This window comes from Protopterus annectens, chromosome 3.part0 (assembly GCF_019279795.1).
Source record: "Protopterus annectens isolate FY-2018-M chromosome 3.part0, PAN1.0, whole genome shotgun sequence".
Classification (NCBI taxonomy): domain Eukaryota; kingdom Metazoa; phylum Chordata; order Ceratodontiformes; family Protopteridae; genus Protopterus; species Protopterus annectens.
The window spans coordinates 899872640-899892330 of NC_056731.1; the positions used below are offsets into that span (position 1 = coordinate 899872640).

Sequence of the window (19691 nt, forward strand, 5' to 3'; positions counted from 1 at the left end):
ATGGCGTCAGAAATACTTGGCTGTGCAACATCAAAATGGTTTGGAGGGACAGGTATATCTTGCAGAGGATACCACAGCTGTGAGACAGACTCCCCATTCACATAAAACAAGTTAATTCCCCTCCATTTTCAAGCACAACTTAGATCTATTGATGTGTAACAGAAAGCCTAACCCAGAACTGCCCCCCCGTACTACTAATGGACAGAGACCGCTCCTAATTACTTTATCCCATGCATGGGTCCCCTCAAATTATATACAGTAGGATCCCAGTTATTCTCATTAGGGCTAATATGTAATTATTGACCATGGGCCACTATAACCAAATGGGATAGGTTATTTTGAACACACAAAAGGAAATTGGCTAGGCTTAAAAGTGGCCCACAAGGGCAGCTGGAATAGTTGCCTATGAACCTATAAGAGGACACATCTCTCAAACTTCTTTGATTGCTGTATAAATCTATCTTTTTGTAATTAGGATCCACTAGCCTGGAAGACTATGCCCTTTTAATGTTCTCTGCCTTTCATAGTCTTCCAGAATGCATGTTAAAACAGTCTGCTTGTAGTAGAAGAGCTTAGTCATATGAGCCTTCTTTCCACCCCCCAATTGCTTTTGTATCTGATAAAATCAGGTTACACCAGTAAACTTGTTTTGGTAGCACATTAGTTTCTCAGAAGTACTTAATTTCCTATCATTAATTCATAATCAGTAGCATTTCCTTTCCAGTGTGTCACTTTGCTCTTTCTCAAGGTGAAAGCTTTGCTCTGAAATTAGAACTGATTGTTACTGTTGGTCTCTTAGACTCGGAAGTCTCCTATGCATGATTTTCAAGACTACATGGAAATATTTCTCACTTTGGTATCTGAAACAAGATATTTGTCTGCCTTTGTCTTTGAACCAAGTTTGTTAATTTGTCTTTGGGATCTGTGTGGTGTAGGTCTCTCAACTCAACTGTGAGTATTTTAGTCTTATTAGCCTTTCTTAAGTTAGTGTGGTATAAGCCGTTAAATAATTGCTGGTTAACAAAGTCATTCACGAGAAGGGATTTCTACTTGTAACTGAGAATTTTATGGTAAACATACTTTCAACTTTTTTTTATGAACCAATGTTAGTAGCTGTCAATTTTGTAATATGGAAGGCTTGTTATCTGGTAACTGTAGGCTGCAGCCAAGAGTGTCGATGCTCCAGAGTTTGGAAGCTCCACTTGTGTTTTACAGTAACACATCTTCCTGTTGCAGCACTCCATTGCACAGTCTCAAATGCCATCTATTCTTTTTTTTAAGATTGATGTAGTGATATCTGGGAGAAATCACTTTCCAAATGATACAGCAGTATCAGAGGTAGTACATCTAAGCAGCAGGTGAAGGAGTGCAGTGAGAGCAGTGAAAAATGTTTCGATAGTCTCTCTTTGATAGCTTGTTTATTACACTTGAGTGTTGCCAACTATTGTAATGAACTTCAGTTGTGGAATTTTTTTTACACACGTTCATTTCAAATATTTAAATGTCATAACCCCCAGCTCAGAATAAGGGAGAAACCTACCCTTTTCCTTGTAACAACTTTATTGACACTTAATATGTAGGCAGACATAACATTTATATAAAACAAAAAACATATTTACGTTCCTAGTTACAAACATTATATATCATGTTTTTTTTGCATAGTTATCCTCAATCCAACATTTTATAGATTGCTCAATACCTGCCTTCCCTTAAATCTCACTCCTCCTCCAAAACATTATTCTGTGTTTTTCACACAAATTCTGTTTTTTTTCCCTATGTAATTTGCTCCTGCCCTTTCCTAAATGTCCCGTTTCCAGTTCTTTCATCTCTTTTGCAATATTCAATACTTACAGTTGGTTTAGATTTTGATTTCCATTTTCTAGCATTTGCCTTTTTGGCAGCTACCAGAATTAAATCTGGGAAGACCTTATTATGTGTAGGTAATTCAAATCCCGTATCCCAGCTCAAAAAAAAAATCACTTCATTAGTTGCACTCATTTGCTCACCCAATATTTCTGACAGAGTACTCTGTAGGGAATTTTGAAAGTGTGCCAACTCATTACGCTCACAAAACATATGTTCCCAGTTACCTCTTTCTTCCCTATCGCACGTCCAACATTTGCCATCAAGCTGAGGAAGAACTCTTTGTGGACTCTGCTTGGGGTATAAAAATACCCATGCAAATACTCCCTAGCAAAACTCTTCTAGACTTTGTCTGCATACTTGTGAGCTAAAGATATGTCCTCACATTGTTTTCTTGAGAATTACTTATCCAGTCTCTCTTCCCAATCTTTTCTAACCTCCTCTGATTGATTCATGTGATTATCATGCAATATTTTATTTCCCTACTAATTATCCCCCTTTTAACAACTTTTGTTCTAGATTCAACTAAAACCTCTACCAGAGCATGGCATTCACTTAGGATTCCCCCATCCCTTTCTCTGTGTGTAAACTTTATCAATCCCAGTTAAGGACAACATTCTCTACTTTGCAGTCCAGATGGCTTTTTGCCCTCTTCCCATTCTGTTACCTTTCCCTTTCTAGTTATTCGCTTCCAGTACATTGGTTCCTTTGCCAGTATTCTCCAGTGAATTTCAGCCCCCTCCTCTGTTCTCTGTACCTTTAATTGCAGTCATCCATGTCAGCAAATCTCTCTTCTTTCTTGTGTTGGCTTAGTTTTTGGAATGCTTTCTGCCACTTTACAAATATAATCTGTGTACAACTGCTATTCTCTTTAAGGATCTGCATCAAAAATACCACAGTCTCTCTTTCTTGAATTTCCCTACTGTTTTGCTATCATCTCTTTCCACTTTGAGTTATAGCTTTCTGCTTGTTTATGTATATGAGCCTTAACTGTGTAGCTCTACAATATTCTTTCAAAACAGTTAATCCTAAATCACCTTGTTGAACTGGAAGGATCAACTTATCCCACTTAACCCTCGCCCTCTTCTCCTTCCAAATAAATCCCTGCAGCTCATTATAAGTTATTGCTCACAACGTCTCCTCTGGTTGATAAACATGTGCCTGACTTGGTGTATAAAATGAGAGACTGAAAACATTTTCACTGCTTGTATCTTCCATGTCCATAAACAAGAGCTTCCCGTTTCTCAGTTTTTGTATTATCTTTTGTTTAGTCTCTTCCCACATATCCTTAGCTGCCATAACATAATCCTTTCTATATCATACTCCTAAATACTTATTTATAGGGACACAATAAAATTATGGGTATTACTGGACCAGTTTATGTGTGGGTACATAGTTTACAGCTATAGCCTTTGTTTTATCTTCATTAATTTTATATCCTGAAAAGACTTGAAAGTGTCTCAAGATGTTCCACAACACTTATGCCCTTTTCTTGTTTTATCAGGTACAGAATAATACTGTCTGCAAATAAAGCCAACTTTTCATGATTACCATACCAGATATATCCTTGAATTTGAGTCCCTTATTTTCTTTGCCAGTGGCTCTAAATATAAAACAAATAAAGGGCAAAAAGGACACCCATGCTGGGTTCCTTCTTTCAGGCGCAGCTTGTCAGAGAGGAACTCTCCCAATTTAATTTTTGCCTCCAGTCCATTTTATATATCCTCCTAATTAACATTATTGTATCAGGGAATGCAGATGGTTTCATTGCCGTACTCATAAAAATCACAGCTTACTCTGTGGAATGCTTTATCTGCATTGAGACCCAGCAACAGTGGTGTATTCTTACACTCTGCTTTCCTCTGGATCATCGTCATTGTTCTTTAATGTTAAATGATTGCCTTCGCTCCACAAAACCATATTTTTTCTATATCTGTCAATTTTGGCAACACCTGTGATTCTTTTAGCTATTATTGACAAACACTTTATAAACATGGTTTAAAATTCAAATGGGCCTATGTGAAGCTGGGTCTGATGGGACTTTGTCTTTAGGTGTTAGTAACCACGGCTTTCTTCCAGGATGTTGGTGCTTCACCTCCTTTTAAAATGCTGTCAGTGATAAAGATCTGGAAGGTTTTGTTTTTCTTCCCTGCTAGATTCCAAACTTCACAAGAATACCATCTTTGCCTGGGGACTTTACTACAGATTGATTGTACTCCACCGTTTTTCTTTCATCTGCTCCTATCTTAAAACTCTGTTGAGCCTCATCTACCTCTAATCTTGGCTTACTTAAGTCTTGCATAAATATTTTTATTTGAGCTTTTTCTTGATTTCCACATTTCTCTGCTGTATACATTTTTTAATAAAATTTCCATAACCTTTCTAATTCTTCTACAGGAACTTTGCTTATTTTCCTTGTTATAGCCCCAAGTTTGACAACAACCCCATCTGCTTACTGTTGCCTAGGTCATTTTGCTAAAAGTATTTATGTTCTGGAGTTGCATACAAAACAGTTAACAGCAGTCTTTCTAAACTCTTGCATATTATTCAGATATACTCCCTTATTTTCTCCTTAGCACCCTGTAGTTGCATCTCTTGTTCTGTGAGATTCCCCTTATTCTCAATACTTCAGACTTTGCTAGTTACTCTAATTCATTTTACTAATTTACCATGTCTCTCTCTTTATTTCTACCCTGTTTTTAAACTCCGCTTTCAATTTAACTCCCTTCTGAAGAAATATATCTTGCTTTCCCAATAATTCTGAAATTTTCTGCTACACATTTCTTAAATTCCTCTTTTTAATAGGTATGTGGGGAAGCACCAGTTTTTCATTTTTACTTCATTATCCTGCATTTTTATCTTGGTTATTGGTGCATGATCTGAAATGGTTCCTGTGACATATAATTTGTCTAGCCTAGCCCAGTTATTGTACTTTGGGGAATAATATGTAAATTCTTTGCGTCCCTACTATTGAATTCATGTCTTCCATACCAGATATTTTCAAAATGTTCTTCGGACATCTACTCTTGTTATATTTTCGTTTCTTGGACCACAGGTACATTCTCACTGTTCCACATTAAGTTCCAGTCCCTACCTATAAGTAATATTCCCTCCTGAAAGCTGATTATTTTTCCCCAAATTTTCTTAAGCTCCATAATAGCAGTTTTAGGCAGACTATAATTACATGCTAGCATAATCATCCACCTTTGCCAGTAGCCCCTTAATACCCCAACTCTGTCCTAACTGTTTTCTTCTATCACGATTGGGTCACCCCTAGCAATTAGTATAACTTCTCCCCTTTCCTTTGTCCCTGATACACTTATGAATATCCATCCTGAAATTGTTTCTGTATCAAATTCACAGTCTCACTTCTTTAAAAAGTGTCTGTTGTAGCATTGCTATTTGCACTGTGCATTTCTTAATGTATGTCAATATGCTTACCTTTTTGTCTATACCTAGGAGGCCATTCACATAGCAAAATGATGCTGACAGTGTAACCATTCTGATAAGAAGTTATTTCCACCTGTTATATATGACAGCTTTTTTAAATGTCTATTTCCAGCTTTTGTGGTACATGCACCCAATAGTGTTTGGCAGGTTGGTCTTTTGTACAGTTGTTTCTTGTCTCCATTTGAACCTATGTCACATTTATTTAAAAATACTTTTTGTTTAATGAAAACTCTGAAATAGAAAACCAAACATACCCCCAGAACATATTATCTTAGTACAGACGCACAAAACTGTGTACATGTTCAAATGATGAAGTATAACTCTCCTGATAGGAACAGTTGCCTCAAATCAACAGTTGCACACACAGGCATTGCTTAACTTAAAATTAAGGTTATTCATGCTAAGGTCCATGTTACAGCCTGTGCTCCTACTTACGCTAATTGCTGAACTTTTATTGTCTTTATTAACCTCCCAGATGTGAAAAACAGCTTGCATGCTTTCTGAAACTATTAACTTTTAGCTTTAAAGGGGTCTGGCTTTTAATGCCTGCCTCTGTAGTCATCTTGCCTCCATGTAAGAATCGGAACAAAATGTATAGAGATTTGTAAAACAAAGCCCATCTGTCACTCTCAAAGAATTTGGAGAAATGGACGGAGAACCATAAATTCACTCACAGGGTACTGCCCATGTCCTTTATGGTCAGAGGCAGTCTGTAAAATGACTCTGGGCTCCAAAACCTAAAGAACCCATTACCCTGATACTACCCCATCTCATATCTGGGAAATTAAAATATAATATTGTCATATCCTGGGTATTATTGGCTAGGCTTGTAAAGGCTCTTGTGCCATTAGCCTAGTAATCGGGTCTGTGACACTGCATCGAAAAGACCTTTCATCCAACGGCTTTATAATTGAAAATTGCATTAATAGAAGTCTCTTTTGTGAGATTACGGTACAGTGAGGATCGGAAAATTAGCCTTTTCCTCACTATAGTGTGATCTCTGAGTTGGTATATATATTTAGTGGGGGGTGTGGGGATACATCCCCCACAAAATCGACTTCTGTTAATGCAATTTTCAATTATTAAGCCATTCGATGAAAGGCCTTTTTGATGTAGTGTCAGACCCTAGTAATCACCTATGAACTTATGTACAGCTGCCCTCAGCTACAAGCTTCTGAACTCAACTGAATATTTTGCTAAACAAAAGCTTTTCATATGATTGTGTTCTGTTATTTACTTGCTTACACAAAAAAAAATTGTTAATAGATTAAACCAAGGGCCTTAAGCTAGGTACTCGGCTATGTAAAAGTAAGGGAGAACATATAAATTCTGCATCTATTATCTGTGCACTTTTACACCATATCCACCCACCACAGTAACCCAATATTACAGCATATTGTCTTAAACATGCTTTTGTCCAGCCTTTTTTCTCTTTTCCATTGTAATGCTTACATTTCTTAAAACTAACAAAGAAAAAAGGTACTTGTTTACTTCATTATCTTTATCACATGCAACAATAATTGAAAATGTTTTTTAACAAGAAATGTTTTATACAAATATTGTTAAAATATGTGTTGCTTTCCTCCTTCCTTTGTGTCCTTCGAAACATAAATGGCATGAAGTGGGGTATATGCTTTTCAGTTCCCCACAAGTTTAACAAAGTCAATAAAAGTCCAATCTTTACATTTTTTTATTGTAAAACCATATTTCACAAATGTGACTGATGCTTTATAATTTCGCATTTGTTCACTAATTTACAGTATTGCTGTTCTTCCTGTTGACTTCCATCTCCCAACCCTAGACTCCACTTCAGGTCCAAGATGCTCCTGATTCATCTAGTCAACTCCTCTGCTTTTGTAATGTCTGCCAAGCATTTTCCTTTGGAATATTGGAAAATGTTTCACTGGCAAAGTCTCTGTAACCTTTTTTGTCAGATGAATGAGAAGAGTCCCCTTATGTATGATGACTCCCTTTTTTGTTGAACATACTTTTATTTTTCCTCCTTAGCCTGTTCTTCATCAAAAAATTACTGTGATCCTCCAGGAAAAAGTATTCTGAAGACAGCTGGCTACAGCATTTTGAATGTCGCACCTGCCTGTCGGCATTCCCCGATTGCTTCTTTTCAGACTGTTAACAGTGAATAATCATTTTCCACAAATGTTCTCTCTCAGCTTGTATGATTGCATATTTGCCAATATAGTTCTTGGTTGCTTTCTCATGGCCAGGTCTGGAGCATACACACTAAGTGCCCTTTCAGTAAACAAATCATGCTGTTGAATGCCAGTTTAGTTGTTGGTTCTTTGTGATTTAATAAAATTAATACAGTCTGCTTCTTCCAGTTTCTCTGGTATAACAGAAAATCTCATGTTTTCCCTGCAGGCTCTGTCATTTTTTTGAAACTGCTCTTTTTGAGCAACCTCATACTCGCAGACTTTTCATCATTTCAGCCTCTGATTTTTACAGTTTTATCAGTTCACCTGAATAATTGTTTAAAGCTTCTGATATTTTTTTAGCCTTTTTATTTGAGTTGATAAACTATTTCAGTATTTTGTTGAGTTGTCATTTCTGAGCACCTTTGATTTATTTTTTCTTCTGGATTACTGGAAACCATGTCTTCCACCAAAGTTGGAGCATGAACTGCTTTTTCTTCAATAGCTGCAGGATTCTTTAGAGTCTGTGTTTTCTCTTCACCTTTTCTAGTTGACTATTTTTCAGGTTGTGTAAGTTTCTTCTTTATTAGCATCTAGGCAGTGTACTTATTTAGACAGTAAATAAATTTACTAAAACTGGCAGAGTTACAGGCCCTTCACTCTGCTTTTCTCACACACAGAGAGCTAAAATAAGCTGTTCAGTGTGCACCCATCTTGGAAGTTGAGGTTGAACATCCTCTAAACATGGTTTAGCAGCTTCAGTTTTGCCTCAGGAGAACTACGAACTTGCGTAGAATGGACTGGTTGTTCTTTCCTTTCCTGCACAACTGCTAGGGAAGTTAGTCAGAATCCACTGTTTTAGACATCGGTGTGGTTTTGCCATTGAGAGACCTTGTGACTTCTGCAAATTGAAAGGAAACCATTCTGCTGGTGGAATGGCTGATTGTGCTGCTTTAAGGAATGTGCTAACACGTGGAATCTCTACTACTTACGGTTTGATCACTAAGCAACATTACAGGGATTTGTGCTTTAACAGTGGAGCTTGCTTTGACAAGGCTTTTTTTTTTTAGTTATTTGCTTCCAATGCCCTGATTCCTTTTGCTAATTTTCTTCAGTTAATTCCAGGCCCCTCTTGGATATTTTCTATACCTGTATTTGCAGACATCTCTACTGGTAAAAGCTTTTCTCCTGGCCATATGGGTAGATTCAGCTATGAGTTTTTCTAATCATATCAACCAATTGGTTAATGATAGTTAATAGAACTGTAGGTTGTATAAAAAGATTTATAAAGTCTAGAAAAAAAATGCTGACGTTATTGTTGATTACATTAGACCCAAACATTTATATGGAATAACAGTATGGAAAACCCTGTAAGAAAACAAGCACGAGTAAACTGGAAAGAGTACAGCGGAAATATACAGAAAACATCCATGGATCTGAACATTTAAGTTATTATGAAAGACTAAAATATCTGCACCTGTACAGTGTCTCTTACAGATATCCAAGATCTTATTCAGGTATATAGGGCATTTAGAGACAACTACCTATGGGAATGTTTGCGGTTATGAAAAAATATTAGAGAATCATCAGACAACCTATGTAGAAGATTCTATAGGAATGAGAAGTGTACTAATTGATTCTTTGACAGAGTAGCTGATATATGGAACAGACTACCATATTACATTAAAACAAGTACTAGTTTAGATATTTTTAAAAACAGCCTTGACACTTATTATGGGAACAACTGTTTTGGTATATTGGCAAGCAAGAAGGGCATTAATGCCCGTGCTCGAGATATTTGTATGTATGTATTCCTTTGTTGGCTTAATTCTTAGAATACTTTTTATGTAATGCATATGGCAATGGTGATTGTTCTAGTTAAGGACCTGCATCCAAAATCCTACTTTCTTCTTAATCTCAACCTTCCACCCCATTTCATCTTCAATTATCCCTTTTCAGTTTGATTTATAAGACTGTGCGTGTTTATATCGGTGTAGTTGTAGGGTATCCTTTCAAATCGGGTAATCATAAACTACCTTGTTCTATGAGGAATTAACTTATCACACTTAAATCTTGCCCTTTTCCCTTCTTTAAGTATCATCCACTACTTATTTTCAGACTAATAAAAAATATACCTGACCTGTATATAAAACTAAAAGGAATAACATTTTTTTCACTGCTTGTCTCTTACTGTATATCATTAGCTGCTATAACAAAGTCTGTTCTAATCAGTACATCTAAATACCTCACATTATGCCCCTGTAAGTATTGGTATTACTGAAGCTTTTGTTTTATCGTCATTTGTTTTATATCTCAGAAACACCTGAAACTATTTCAAAATGTTCCACAATACAAGTGTTCTTTTCAGGATTTTTAATTTACAAAATAATGACTACATTACATGTCTTGATAATTTTTCACAGATGATAATGCCCATCTGGGCATGTGCAGCCTGGCATTAACCACCATGACAATATGGTGCATCTTCTATGAAGAACACTTTGTATGTATCATTTGCTTTTGTGTATGCTGCGTCATATAACATGCTACACCAATAAGATGAGCTTGTCTAATATTCAGATCCTTAACTGTTTTTTTTTTTCTATTCATTCAGTTTTGATTTTGATCTTGACTTGCATTGTGGAAATATTCTTATGGTTGACTCCTGAAACATCAAAGCCTTCAGTATGTTTTTGTGTCAGTGAAATATAATCATTCATGACATGATGATTTAGTGTTGACTTGCTGACTAGCTCAGGAGAATGTCGGGAAGAACTGCCCACTTGGCAGTTATAAGGAAAGCTCCTGGCCTTCCTCGCCACATACAGTATGGAACTTTTTGAAAGTTCTTAGCATAGGGATTGGCAGTAGCATCCCATGCCCTTTCTAAAGGTCTTTATCACAGCATCACCAGAAGGCCAAAGAAATGGTAGGCTTCAGTGACATACTACCCTTAAATTTTTAGAAATGGCCTTCTAGTCCCCAAATACCATGACCTTGTTGTCAAGAGCTCAAACCCGTTTTCCACTTCAGTGATGTGTAATGATGAGGGGCCTGAAGAGGTACACTCCTTGACTTCCACTTCGAGAGGATGCATTCTAGATGGTAGACACTGCCCTTTTCCTGGATGATTGCCTGTGCCATATTCAGGAAGTGGACAGTCTTCACAAGACCTGGTAAATTGTCTTTTGAAAAGAGGAAACTGGCTCACTGCTTTTGATGACCTTTTTAGATTTCCCCTTCATTTTCCTCTACATCTGTCTCCTGTTTTCAGGGTTAAACAAACCCAGTTAAAAGTAGCCCTCAAAAATAAGAGGCATGATATGGTCTTACCCCTTCAGGTATCAGTAAAGTTGCTAAAGAGATTGATACTATTGGCCTAGTAGTCATAGTTCTGTCATCCAGGACTGCCTGTTAGGTTGCAAACCCTTTTCTAGGTCATCTTCAGCTTGGAGGGCCAGGATGTTATAGGTATGGTCATGGTAGTGTTAAACACACTAAAGTCATTTCCCAGGAAAGACTTTATTCAATGACCAAGCTGCTTCCACAGAGATTTTAGAACAAACCCAAATTCTCTTCTGCACTGGGGCTTTTAAGACTGCATTTTTATAAAAGTGAAGCTTAGGGTTCTAATCCTGCCTTTCTCGCTCTCATTCTGTGCCTCTGTGACTTCATGGTGTACATACTCTGGATCAAGTTACTGTTTGTAATTGACCAAGGCGTAAAGTCTCTGCTGATGCAGCATAACTGGTGGTGTTACTCGACATGGTAGAGACATGCCATGCTACGTGGGGTCTGCACGGGAGATTCTTTCAGTTTTGTCTAGGTGAGAGACCGGTTTCAGTACAAAGTGCTTTCTGCTTCTAGAATTTTTGCCATTGTGTTGACCATGGTGGCCAGAGACTTAGAGAATGAGCTCAGTCCATGTTCCTGTCTAGATTACTGACTCCCAGTAAACCCTTTTGAGGGACCACTTGGAGGTGTTTTTGCAGAAGATTCTTTCTTGGTTGCAGTCCCTGATGATTGTAAAGTGGGAGATGACCTCTATGGTCCAGTCTGCGGGTTGCTCTCATCAGTGTAAAGCTGAATACACTCTGGTGTTACTTATTCCTGCTTACATAGCAGGCCTAGTAGGACAATAACATTGACAGCATGTAAAGAATGCAGCAGAATCCATACATGGGACTTTATATGTTTTGTGCTTCATGGACACCATAATCTTGTTTGTGCTGTTTTTACACATTAAGATGTAGGTGTGCTGCAGTGAGCTGAGGTGAGTCACCACAAGCTCACATTGTCTGCTGCTTATGTCCGATCCTTCTTTTGAACCATGCAGTTGTTGGGAATTCTCTATTAATGATTAGGTGGTAGTTCTCTTCTTTGCAGCTGAAATATTCATAAGTGTCTGCAAAGAGATGTCTCATTGGTGGGATAGGACATTTACTTTGGCTTTTCCACTGTGTAAGGAAAGTGATCATCCTTGAAATTCTCCACGTCAACCAACTGGAGCTTAGTTCTGTCTCCCTAGCCTTTAGGATGCACCAGAGAGAACATTGCTTCTGGGACCCTTTATGATTTATTCAGATAACTAGTCCCTTAGCATGTGTGAAGACATGTGACCCCAACCCACTTTAAAGAAGTTGTGAATATATGATAGTAATCCATGGATGGAGGCACCACTCTTTCAGTAGTTAACACCCCAAGTAGTGTGAATGCATAGGCAGACTCCCTCTGCTACTTTTCTGTCTTTTTTGGAGCTGTTGATTCAGGAGCCGTATCTGGTTTAGGTTTTCAAAACATTGGACACAATGGAGATGCATGTACTTAACCAGAAGGAAGTTCTCCCCTGTGCTTCTTCATGGGCACGGCAGTTGATGACAGATGAGTTCTCCTTTCTATGGTAAAGGAAATTTCCTGGATGTCTTCCTGACATCCCCTCTTATTCTGCACTTTTATAGTAAACATCAGATAAAGAGAGACCGATGCTTACTCTTGTTGCCCTTTGGTGACGGAGGATAGTATAATTTCAGGCTCTGTGATCTCCAGTGATAAGGAAGCCAAGGAGTGACACCCCCCCCCTGTTGCTTGAGCACCAGCTCCTCCTTAAGACCTGCTTCTTGTAGATCTCATCTTACATAGCTGATGGTGAGCATGTCAGAAGTGATTTAAGCCGACAAGAAAGCATCCATCCAGCACACCTATACTGCCAAATAGTTCTCAAACTGGATGGAGTAATATTCCATTCCTCAACCTTTGGTCCATTTGAAGGTGGTTCTGCTCTATATTAGATACCTATATGGTCTAGGTATAAGTTTTGTCTATGGTCAAGCGTATTCATCAGCTGCTTCTACCCATTGTAATCTTGTAGAGAACAAGATTGTTTCTCCCCAACACTTGCTTGTCAAGCAGTTCCCTAAGGGGGTTCTTCTCTGCCCACTTTTGAAGAACAATTCCTTTAAGTGGAATCTCAACTTTGCAGTTAACAGACTTGCCCATCTTATATTTGAACAAACTGGGTTTGCATTCTTGAAGTTGCCATTTCTGGTTGGTGTTGCCTGTAGTCGCATTGTCTTGGAGCTTCAGGCATAATGTGCAGGGAACTTAATTTCACAAGGATCAGGTGGCTTTATAGACTAATTCACATTTCTTCCAAAAAGTTGTCTTTTTTTTTTTCCTTAAACCAGTCCATTAGTTTTAATATTTTCATTGCAGGGGTAGAAAAGAGAGAACCCTTCATATCCTGAGTATAAACAGTTACCTTTCATTTTATCTGAAGCAGGTACATGACTTTAGGAAACTAGAACAGTCTCTCCCCTTCTCGCTAGGGTAGGAAAGGCTGGCAGCATTTCCCAAGCAAACCATCTGCAAGCAGAAACTGCTTTCTCCTTTGCCATCAGGTAGCCAACTACCCATTAGAAGAAAAACTGCTGCCAAAGGTTACTGTACCTGAGGTGATACTGCTTACAATGCTTCCTTCAGATGCGTCTCAGCTCATATGTCTGTGCTGAGCCCACTTGGTTGTCAGTTCACACCTTGGCCTAGCACTTTTGCTTGAACCATGACTCTGGCCTCCTTTGTTATTTCAGGACTTCAAGAAGAAGCCCGAGTCCCTGTTCTTTAGGTACATAGGTAGGTACTAGGCTGTCGGCCCAAGGGCCTAAGTAAGCTTAGCCAACAAGTTTCCCTGCCTTATGCCACCCAAGAAAGTTAATTTCCTGTGCCCCTGTCAAGCAGAGCCACAGAAGTGATCCCCGGGGTGTGTTTCCTATTTCCCATCCACTCAAGATTTTTCTTGGAGTGCTAAAGTGGAACTTTGCTTGACATAGATGGGTAGCTTGTTCCAGAGTATAGGAAGTCTCTGGGACAGGAATCTATCCCTCCAGCATGCCCTGTTTATTGTGGTGACAAGGTTTAGGTCCCTAGAGCATGTAGCTCGGAGGGATAGGATTTCTTTAGGTGTAGCATGTCCAACAGCTCTGGGTTTAACATAGCTTTATATGTTAGACAGAGATCTCCACGGAGTAGGCGATATGCTACAGAGTAAAGCTGGAGTTTTTTGAGACGGTCAGTGTAGGGCATTTGTTTGTGGCCAGTCATCCTTTTTTTTGAGGTACTTCTGTGGCCTTTCCAGTTGCTGCAGATGTCTTGTAAGGAACATTCCAAAGGGGCATTGTACTCTATAATGGGTCTAATGAGTGCCGAGTAGAGGGGACCAATGACCTCTTTTTTTTTTTCCTGGATGAGAACCCTTTTGTGATGGTGTGCAACACAGAAGGATTTCCTGACTACTGTGGTGATGTGATTATCAAAGGAGAGACTACTGTCCACCTGGGTCCCAAGGTCTCTTATCACACATTCAGCATTAAGTAGACTGCCGTTTATGTGGTAGTTCATGGGTACAGAGTTTTTACCAAAGGGGATGACTGTACACTTTTTGGCATTGAGTTTGAGGCCATGGCTTTGACACCAGGCATCTGTCTCAGTGAGGCCCTTTTGTAGGATGTCCACATCATTTGGGGACTCTACTGTGACTCCTAGTTTTTTGGTCATCTGCGAGCTTCGTTAGCCAGAGGCCTTTTGTGTTAGCCTGTACTTCAGAGAAGTAGATGCCAAACAGGAGAGGTCCAAGGACTGAACCCTCTGGTACTTCACTTGTCACTGGTTTGAAGTCAGATTTGGAGTCTGCAACTTTTACAGTGTGGGTTCTGTCAGTGAGCCAGTTGGCAACCCATCTTGTGACATAGGGATTTATACCTAGTATAGTGAGCTTAGCTATAATTCCAGAATGGGGGATGGTATCGAAAGTCTTGGCAAGGTCAAGATAGGCTGTGTGAACCACCTTACCCTCGTCTACGGCTTTGGTGACTGCCTCAAAGAAGTCGATCAGGTTCAGAAAGCATGATCTGCCTTTCACAAACCTGAACTGGGTGGGGTCCAGAGTTTGGAGGCTACCAATGTCTTTGAGTTCCATGATGATACGTTCCATGGCCTTGCAGACGAGGCTTGTCAGGCTAATAGGGCGATAGTTCCCAGGATCAGTGGTGGCTCCCCCTTTGTGGAGTGGGGTAACTGTTGCTGTGTGCCATTCAGTGGACACAAAGCTTGACGTGAGACTATGATTAAGCATGATGTTTAGGTGGGGAGCCAGTTTGTTCTGAAGTTCGTGTAAAATGCAGCATGGGATGTTGTCCGGTCCCATGGATGCTGTGTTTTTGGTTTTAGAAAGTGCAGCTGTTACCTGCATAGATGTGATTACAGGGACTCTGCATTCTTCCTGTATAGATATGGGCCCTTCAGGAGAGTGAGAGGGGGGTAAAGTTAGCACTGAACCTATCTGCCAGGATGTTGGCAATATCAATTGGTTCTGTAATTTTCATGCTGTTGTGCTGTAACTCAGAGCAGATCTGGGTGTTGCCATCGAGATTCTTGACATAGCTATAGAATGCTTTGTGGTTGCCCTTAGAATCAGTGGTGATTTTGTTTTTGTAGCTAGCTTTGGAGGCTCTTATAAGGGATCTCAGCTTCTTACTAAGGCTGACCAGGGACCTTCTCCACTCATGGGAGTTTACTCTCTCCTGCAACAGTTTCTTCTGTTGTCAAGTTTGTTTATGGCAGGGGACCACCAGATTGGCTTCCTTTGTTTTGGAGGCTAGCACGATCCATACACTCGTGCAGGTGCTTATAGAGTGAGTTTGTGTAGGATTCAGCAGTCGTAACTGTATTGTCCATCTGCATGGGTGTCATGATGTTCGTCACTTCTGTCTTAAGAAGCATGAAGTTGACTTTGGAGAAATTTTTTACCGTGGTTTCCTTAATGGTGGGTGGGGGGCAGGATGCGGATATCTAGGGTGATTAGCTTATGGTCGGATCTGACCAACCAGGAGTTGACGTCAGTTGTTGAACATTGGTCACTCATGTTAGTAATGACTAGGTCAAGGATATTGTTGCCCCTGGTGGGGGTGTGGATAAGTTTTCCCTGGGCATTGGAATTTATGAATTCCAGAAAGCGTTGAGTGAAGGAGGTGGTACATGAGTAGTTTTCCCAGTTAATGGTGGGGTAGTTGAAATTGCCCATTGTTAGGGTGTTTGGTTGAGCCCTAATATTTTCCAGTATGTCACGAAAAGAGGAGTGGGAATCCTGGGGCATGGTGGGGGATCTGTAGCAAGCTACTGTTTCTTTAATGATTGTGATTCAGCTCAGACATCGGTCCACCAAGCAGAGCAGATGGATCCTTACTTTTAGTTGATCTATGTGGGTGAACCTCTTTGGTGACTTTGTATACCTTCCTGTTGTTCCTTGTGCTTGGATTATATCTCAGGGCAGTGGCTTCTGTTGGAGATACCATAAGCAAGGCAGATGTGTATTTATATGATTTGTAAACACTGTACAAGTCTGTTTTCCATTGATTGTTTTCAGTAATGGTTTAGTAAAAGTGCTTGTTCAGTGGGTTAGGACATAGTGGTTGGTCCTGAAGCTACATGTGCTTTCCTAGAGCAGTGTACAGCATTGTAGTATACTCTGGAATAGGGTGTGTATGTCCTGAGCATGGTAGCTTTAGTGAAAAAAAATGTCAGACTAGAACTGATGAAGGAAGGACAGGACACTCCATAGGTCTGTTAATATTGTAGTTCTATGCATTTTATTTACCATCCTGCTGGACTTTAGATGCTGTGCAATCCTGCAATGTTCAGGCTGACAATCCTAGTACCCAGGGCTGTGTTAGGCCAAAAAAAAGTCATTGCACTGTGTAGTATAGCAAAAACAGGGGCAGTTCAATCATCTACTGATAAGGTGACTTCTTCATGAGCTATATTTACTTTTAACAGCTTTGTTTCTGTATTTTTGGCTGTAATTTGGAGCATTATGATGCATTTCTTCTCTGGCTTTCCCTTAGTAAAGGGGATGGGTAGTTGACTCATTGGGACAGTGTCAGTTATCAACAAATGTAAATTTAATAAATGGTATACAGTAGTAGTAATACTGTATGCTTTTGTAACGTGACTGAACATTTATGTAAATCTCAAACTCCAACTTTCCAAGGCAGTAGTATTTCTTAATTCTTTTTCTTGGAAAATTACATTTCTAGACTGCATTCAAACTTGGTCTGAGTTGTACTCCTTTGGCCCATATTGGCTTGGATGCATTGGAGGAGTGGTCTTCACGGATACCTAAACGAGTAATACGGCCCTACTACAAAGACATTCTTCCTTGTCTTGATGGCTATTTAAAGACAACATCTACAGGTAAATATTCATTTTTTTTAAATGTCAGAGTAAAAAACTTGAATGTAATGTTTTTATCTCCTTTTTTATGCATACAGAATAATGCTTACAGTAATCAAAATATTCTCATTTCCTTTTGGAGCATGCAAGTCTTAGAACATTCCCAGTGACAGATGTGAGGTGACAGCCCTTTATAAAAAAGTAACATGTTAGTCATGTTAGACATTTTGGTCTGCGGTGTGGAAAGAAAGGTTTTTGACACTCCATGTCTGATAGTGTAATAGTGTATGTCCCTAGAAAAAGAAGATTTTTGCTTATGATATCTCTCTCTTTTTTTTTTTTTTTTTTAACACTTTTATTGAATTATCACTTGTGGCATAGACAAATTTACATTTATATAAAAGTAATCAAACTGTATTAAGTTCACATTTACAAACATTTTACTAAACCTATTACTACATATCATATGACCTAAGCAACATTACATAAATTAAATTCCTGTCCTGTTTTTAAACAAGGAACATCTTCATTAAACCATCACTTATGACATAAGCAAGCATACATTCATATAAATGAAAACAAACCACACCAACACAGTCCTAGTTGCAATTATTTTACATCACAAACTATACTGACACACTCCCAGTTGCAAACATTATACATCACTTATAATCTGCCCAATCATTTTCATTCAAACATTACATACCTCATTTAAGTCCTGCCTTCTTTTAAACCTCATTCATCCCCTGTATGTATTGTTCCCACAATTTCCATTTTTTCCAATGTAGTTTGCTCCTACCCTTTTCTAAATATCTCAATTCCAGCTGTTTTATGTCTGTTACTATATTCACTACTTCTAATATAGTTGGTTTAGATTTTGATTTCCATTTTCTAGTAATTGTATTTTTTTTGGCAGCCACCATAATTAGACACAGCAAGGCTTTACCCATGTCTAGGCAATTCAGATTCTGTATCATAGGTCAGAAAAATCATCTCCCTATTCAACCAATCTGCCCACCCAGCATCTCTGACAGTGCATCCTGCAGGGGAATCCTTTGACGTCCGCCAACCCCCCACACTCCCAGAAAATATGTCCCCAGGTAGCTCTTTCTTCCCTTTTATAAATGTTTCATGTTGGTAATGGCAGAGAGACTGTCTGGGATATAAAATCATTAGAAGTCCCATTCAATAGCTGTAAATGTGGACAAGCATAAAATACAGAGGACTCGCACAGAGGGAATATAAAAGACAGATGAAATTTCTAGGAATTTTATTAAGATACTGTGGTGGGATCAGTGGAAGTAACATGTGGGAAGATACATGAGGAAATAAAATTAAAAGTCAGCTGGAGACGTGGGAAATCAGATTGGGAGTACCTGATATGGCTTTGTACTGTCAGAGATGTCAGTTGCTATTAATTTGGAAGCTGACTGATATTCAGTAGCAAGCTGAATGGAAGAGAATGATGCAGGAAATGAACAGTGAGGTAGAGGAGAGAGTTTAGCAGAAGTATTATTGTAGATACTAGGAGTTAAAGCAGAATCCTTAGTGCTGAATGAACAAGAAAATGAAAAAAATTGGCAGCCAAACATTTTGAGCAAATGGGGGGAGCAAATTCTACCCATGGAAGACACAAGAAAAGACTGAATGTGAGATACTGTGTTACACAGATGGAGAAGATAGTATAAGTGGCCTAAAATCTGGGGGAGGGGTGAGATGCAGGAGGAATTTGGAATAGATAAGAACCTTGAATGGGATTATGATGGGGTAATATCTAGATGAAGGATGTTGGAGTGGAGAAGGGGTGGGATCAGAGCGGGATCAACTGGATATTTTAAACAAGATATATAATGGAAGAGTATGAAAAGGAATGTAGAAAGGGAGGGTGTTAAAAGGCTGTAATTTGCTGAGAAAGGCAGTGTAAGTAGATCTACAAAAAAGAAAGAAGACTGGGAAATGGGAATATGTGATCACATCTCAGAGATATGAGTGGGTACAGGCAGTGCAGATCCCGAGATGTGTTGAAAGCCAGGAAGCTTAGGATTTTTGCATAGCAGTCCCTGCATATGTGTTTTTTAAATCAGTCGGTACAGATGCAGGAACTGTTGGATTAAATATTCAGTGGCAGAGTAAGGTCCGACAGAAAAGTGCTCCTTGTGAAATTCACCTAACTCATACCTGAAGAGAATAATAGTAATTACCTGGACAGAGTAAATACTAATAGTGCTATAGATAATATTAAGCAGGAAGGTAACCGCAGGGTATTGGAGGAAGCAGGAACCTCTGGAGATCGAAGAGCTAACCGGCTCACTATCTCAACTTAGCTTATCAACATAAAATATACGAAAAAGAAAGAGCAAAGTGGTATATCACTAAGTGGGGCCCTAGGAGCAGAGACAGGAAGTAAGCTGAAAGTGAGCGCTAGTAAAAGTGGCCAGGACAATGTAAGGAACAGACTTGTTTACTGAGGATACAATAAGCAGAATGAAATTAGGTAATTTGAAG

General features: G+C 39.0%; 1 protein-coding gene across 1 annotated transcript in view; it reads left to right on the top strand.

The window, feature by feature from the left end:
• Positions 1-19691, top strand: part of PRKDC (protein kinase, DNA-activated, catalytic subunit) — a 4917417-nt gene that overhangs the window by 1210057 nt on the left and 3687669 nt on the right. The window contains exon 16 of the mRNA XM_044065724.1: positions 17051-17207. Coding sequence (XP_043921659.1) covers positions 17051-17207 — 157 coding nt within the window. The remainder of the gene's footprint in view (positions 1-17050; positions 17208-19691) is intronic.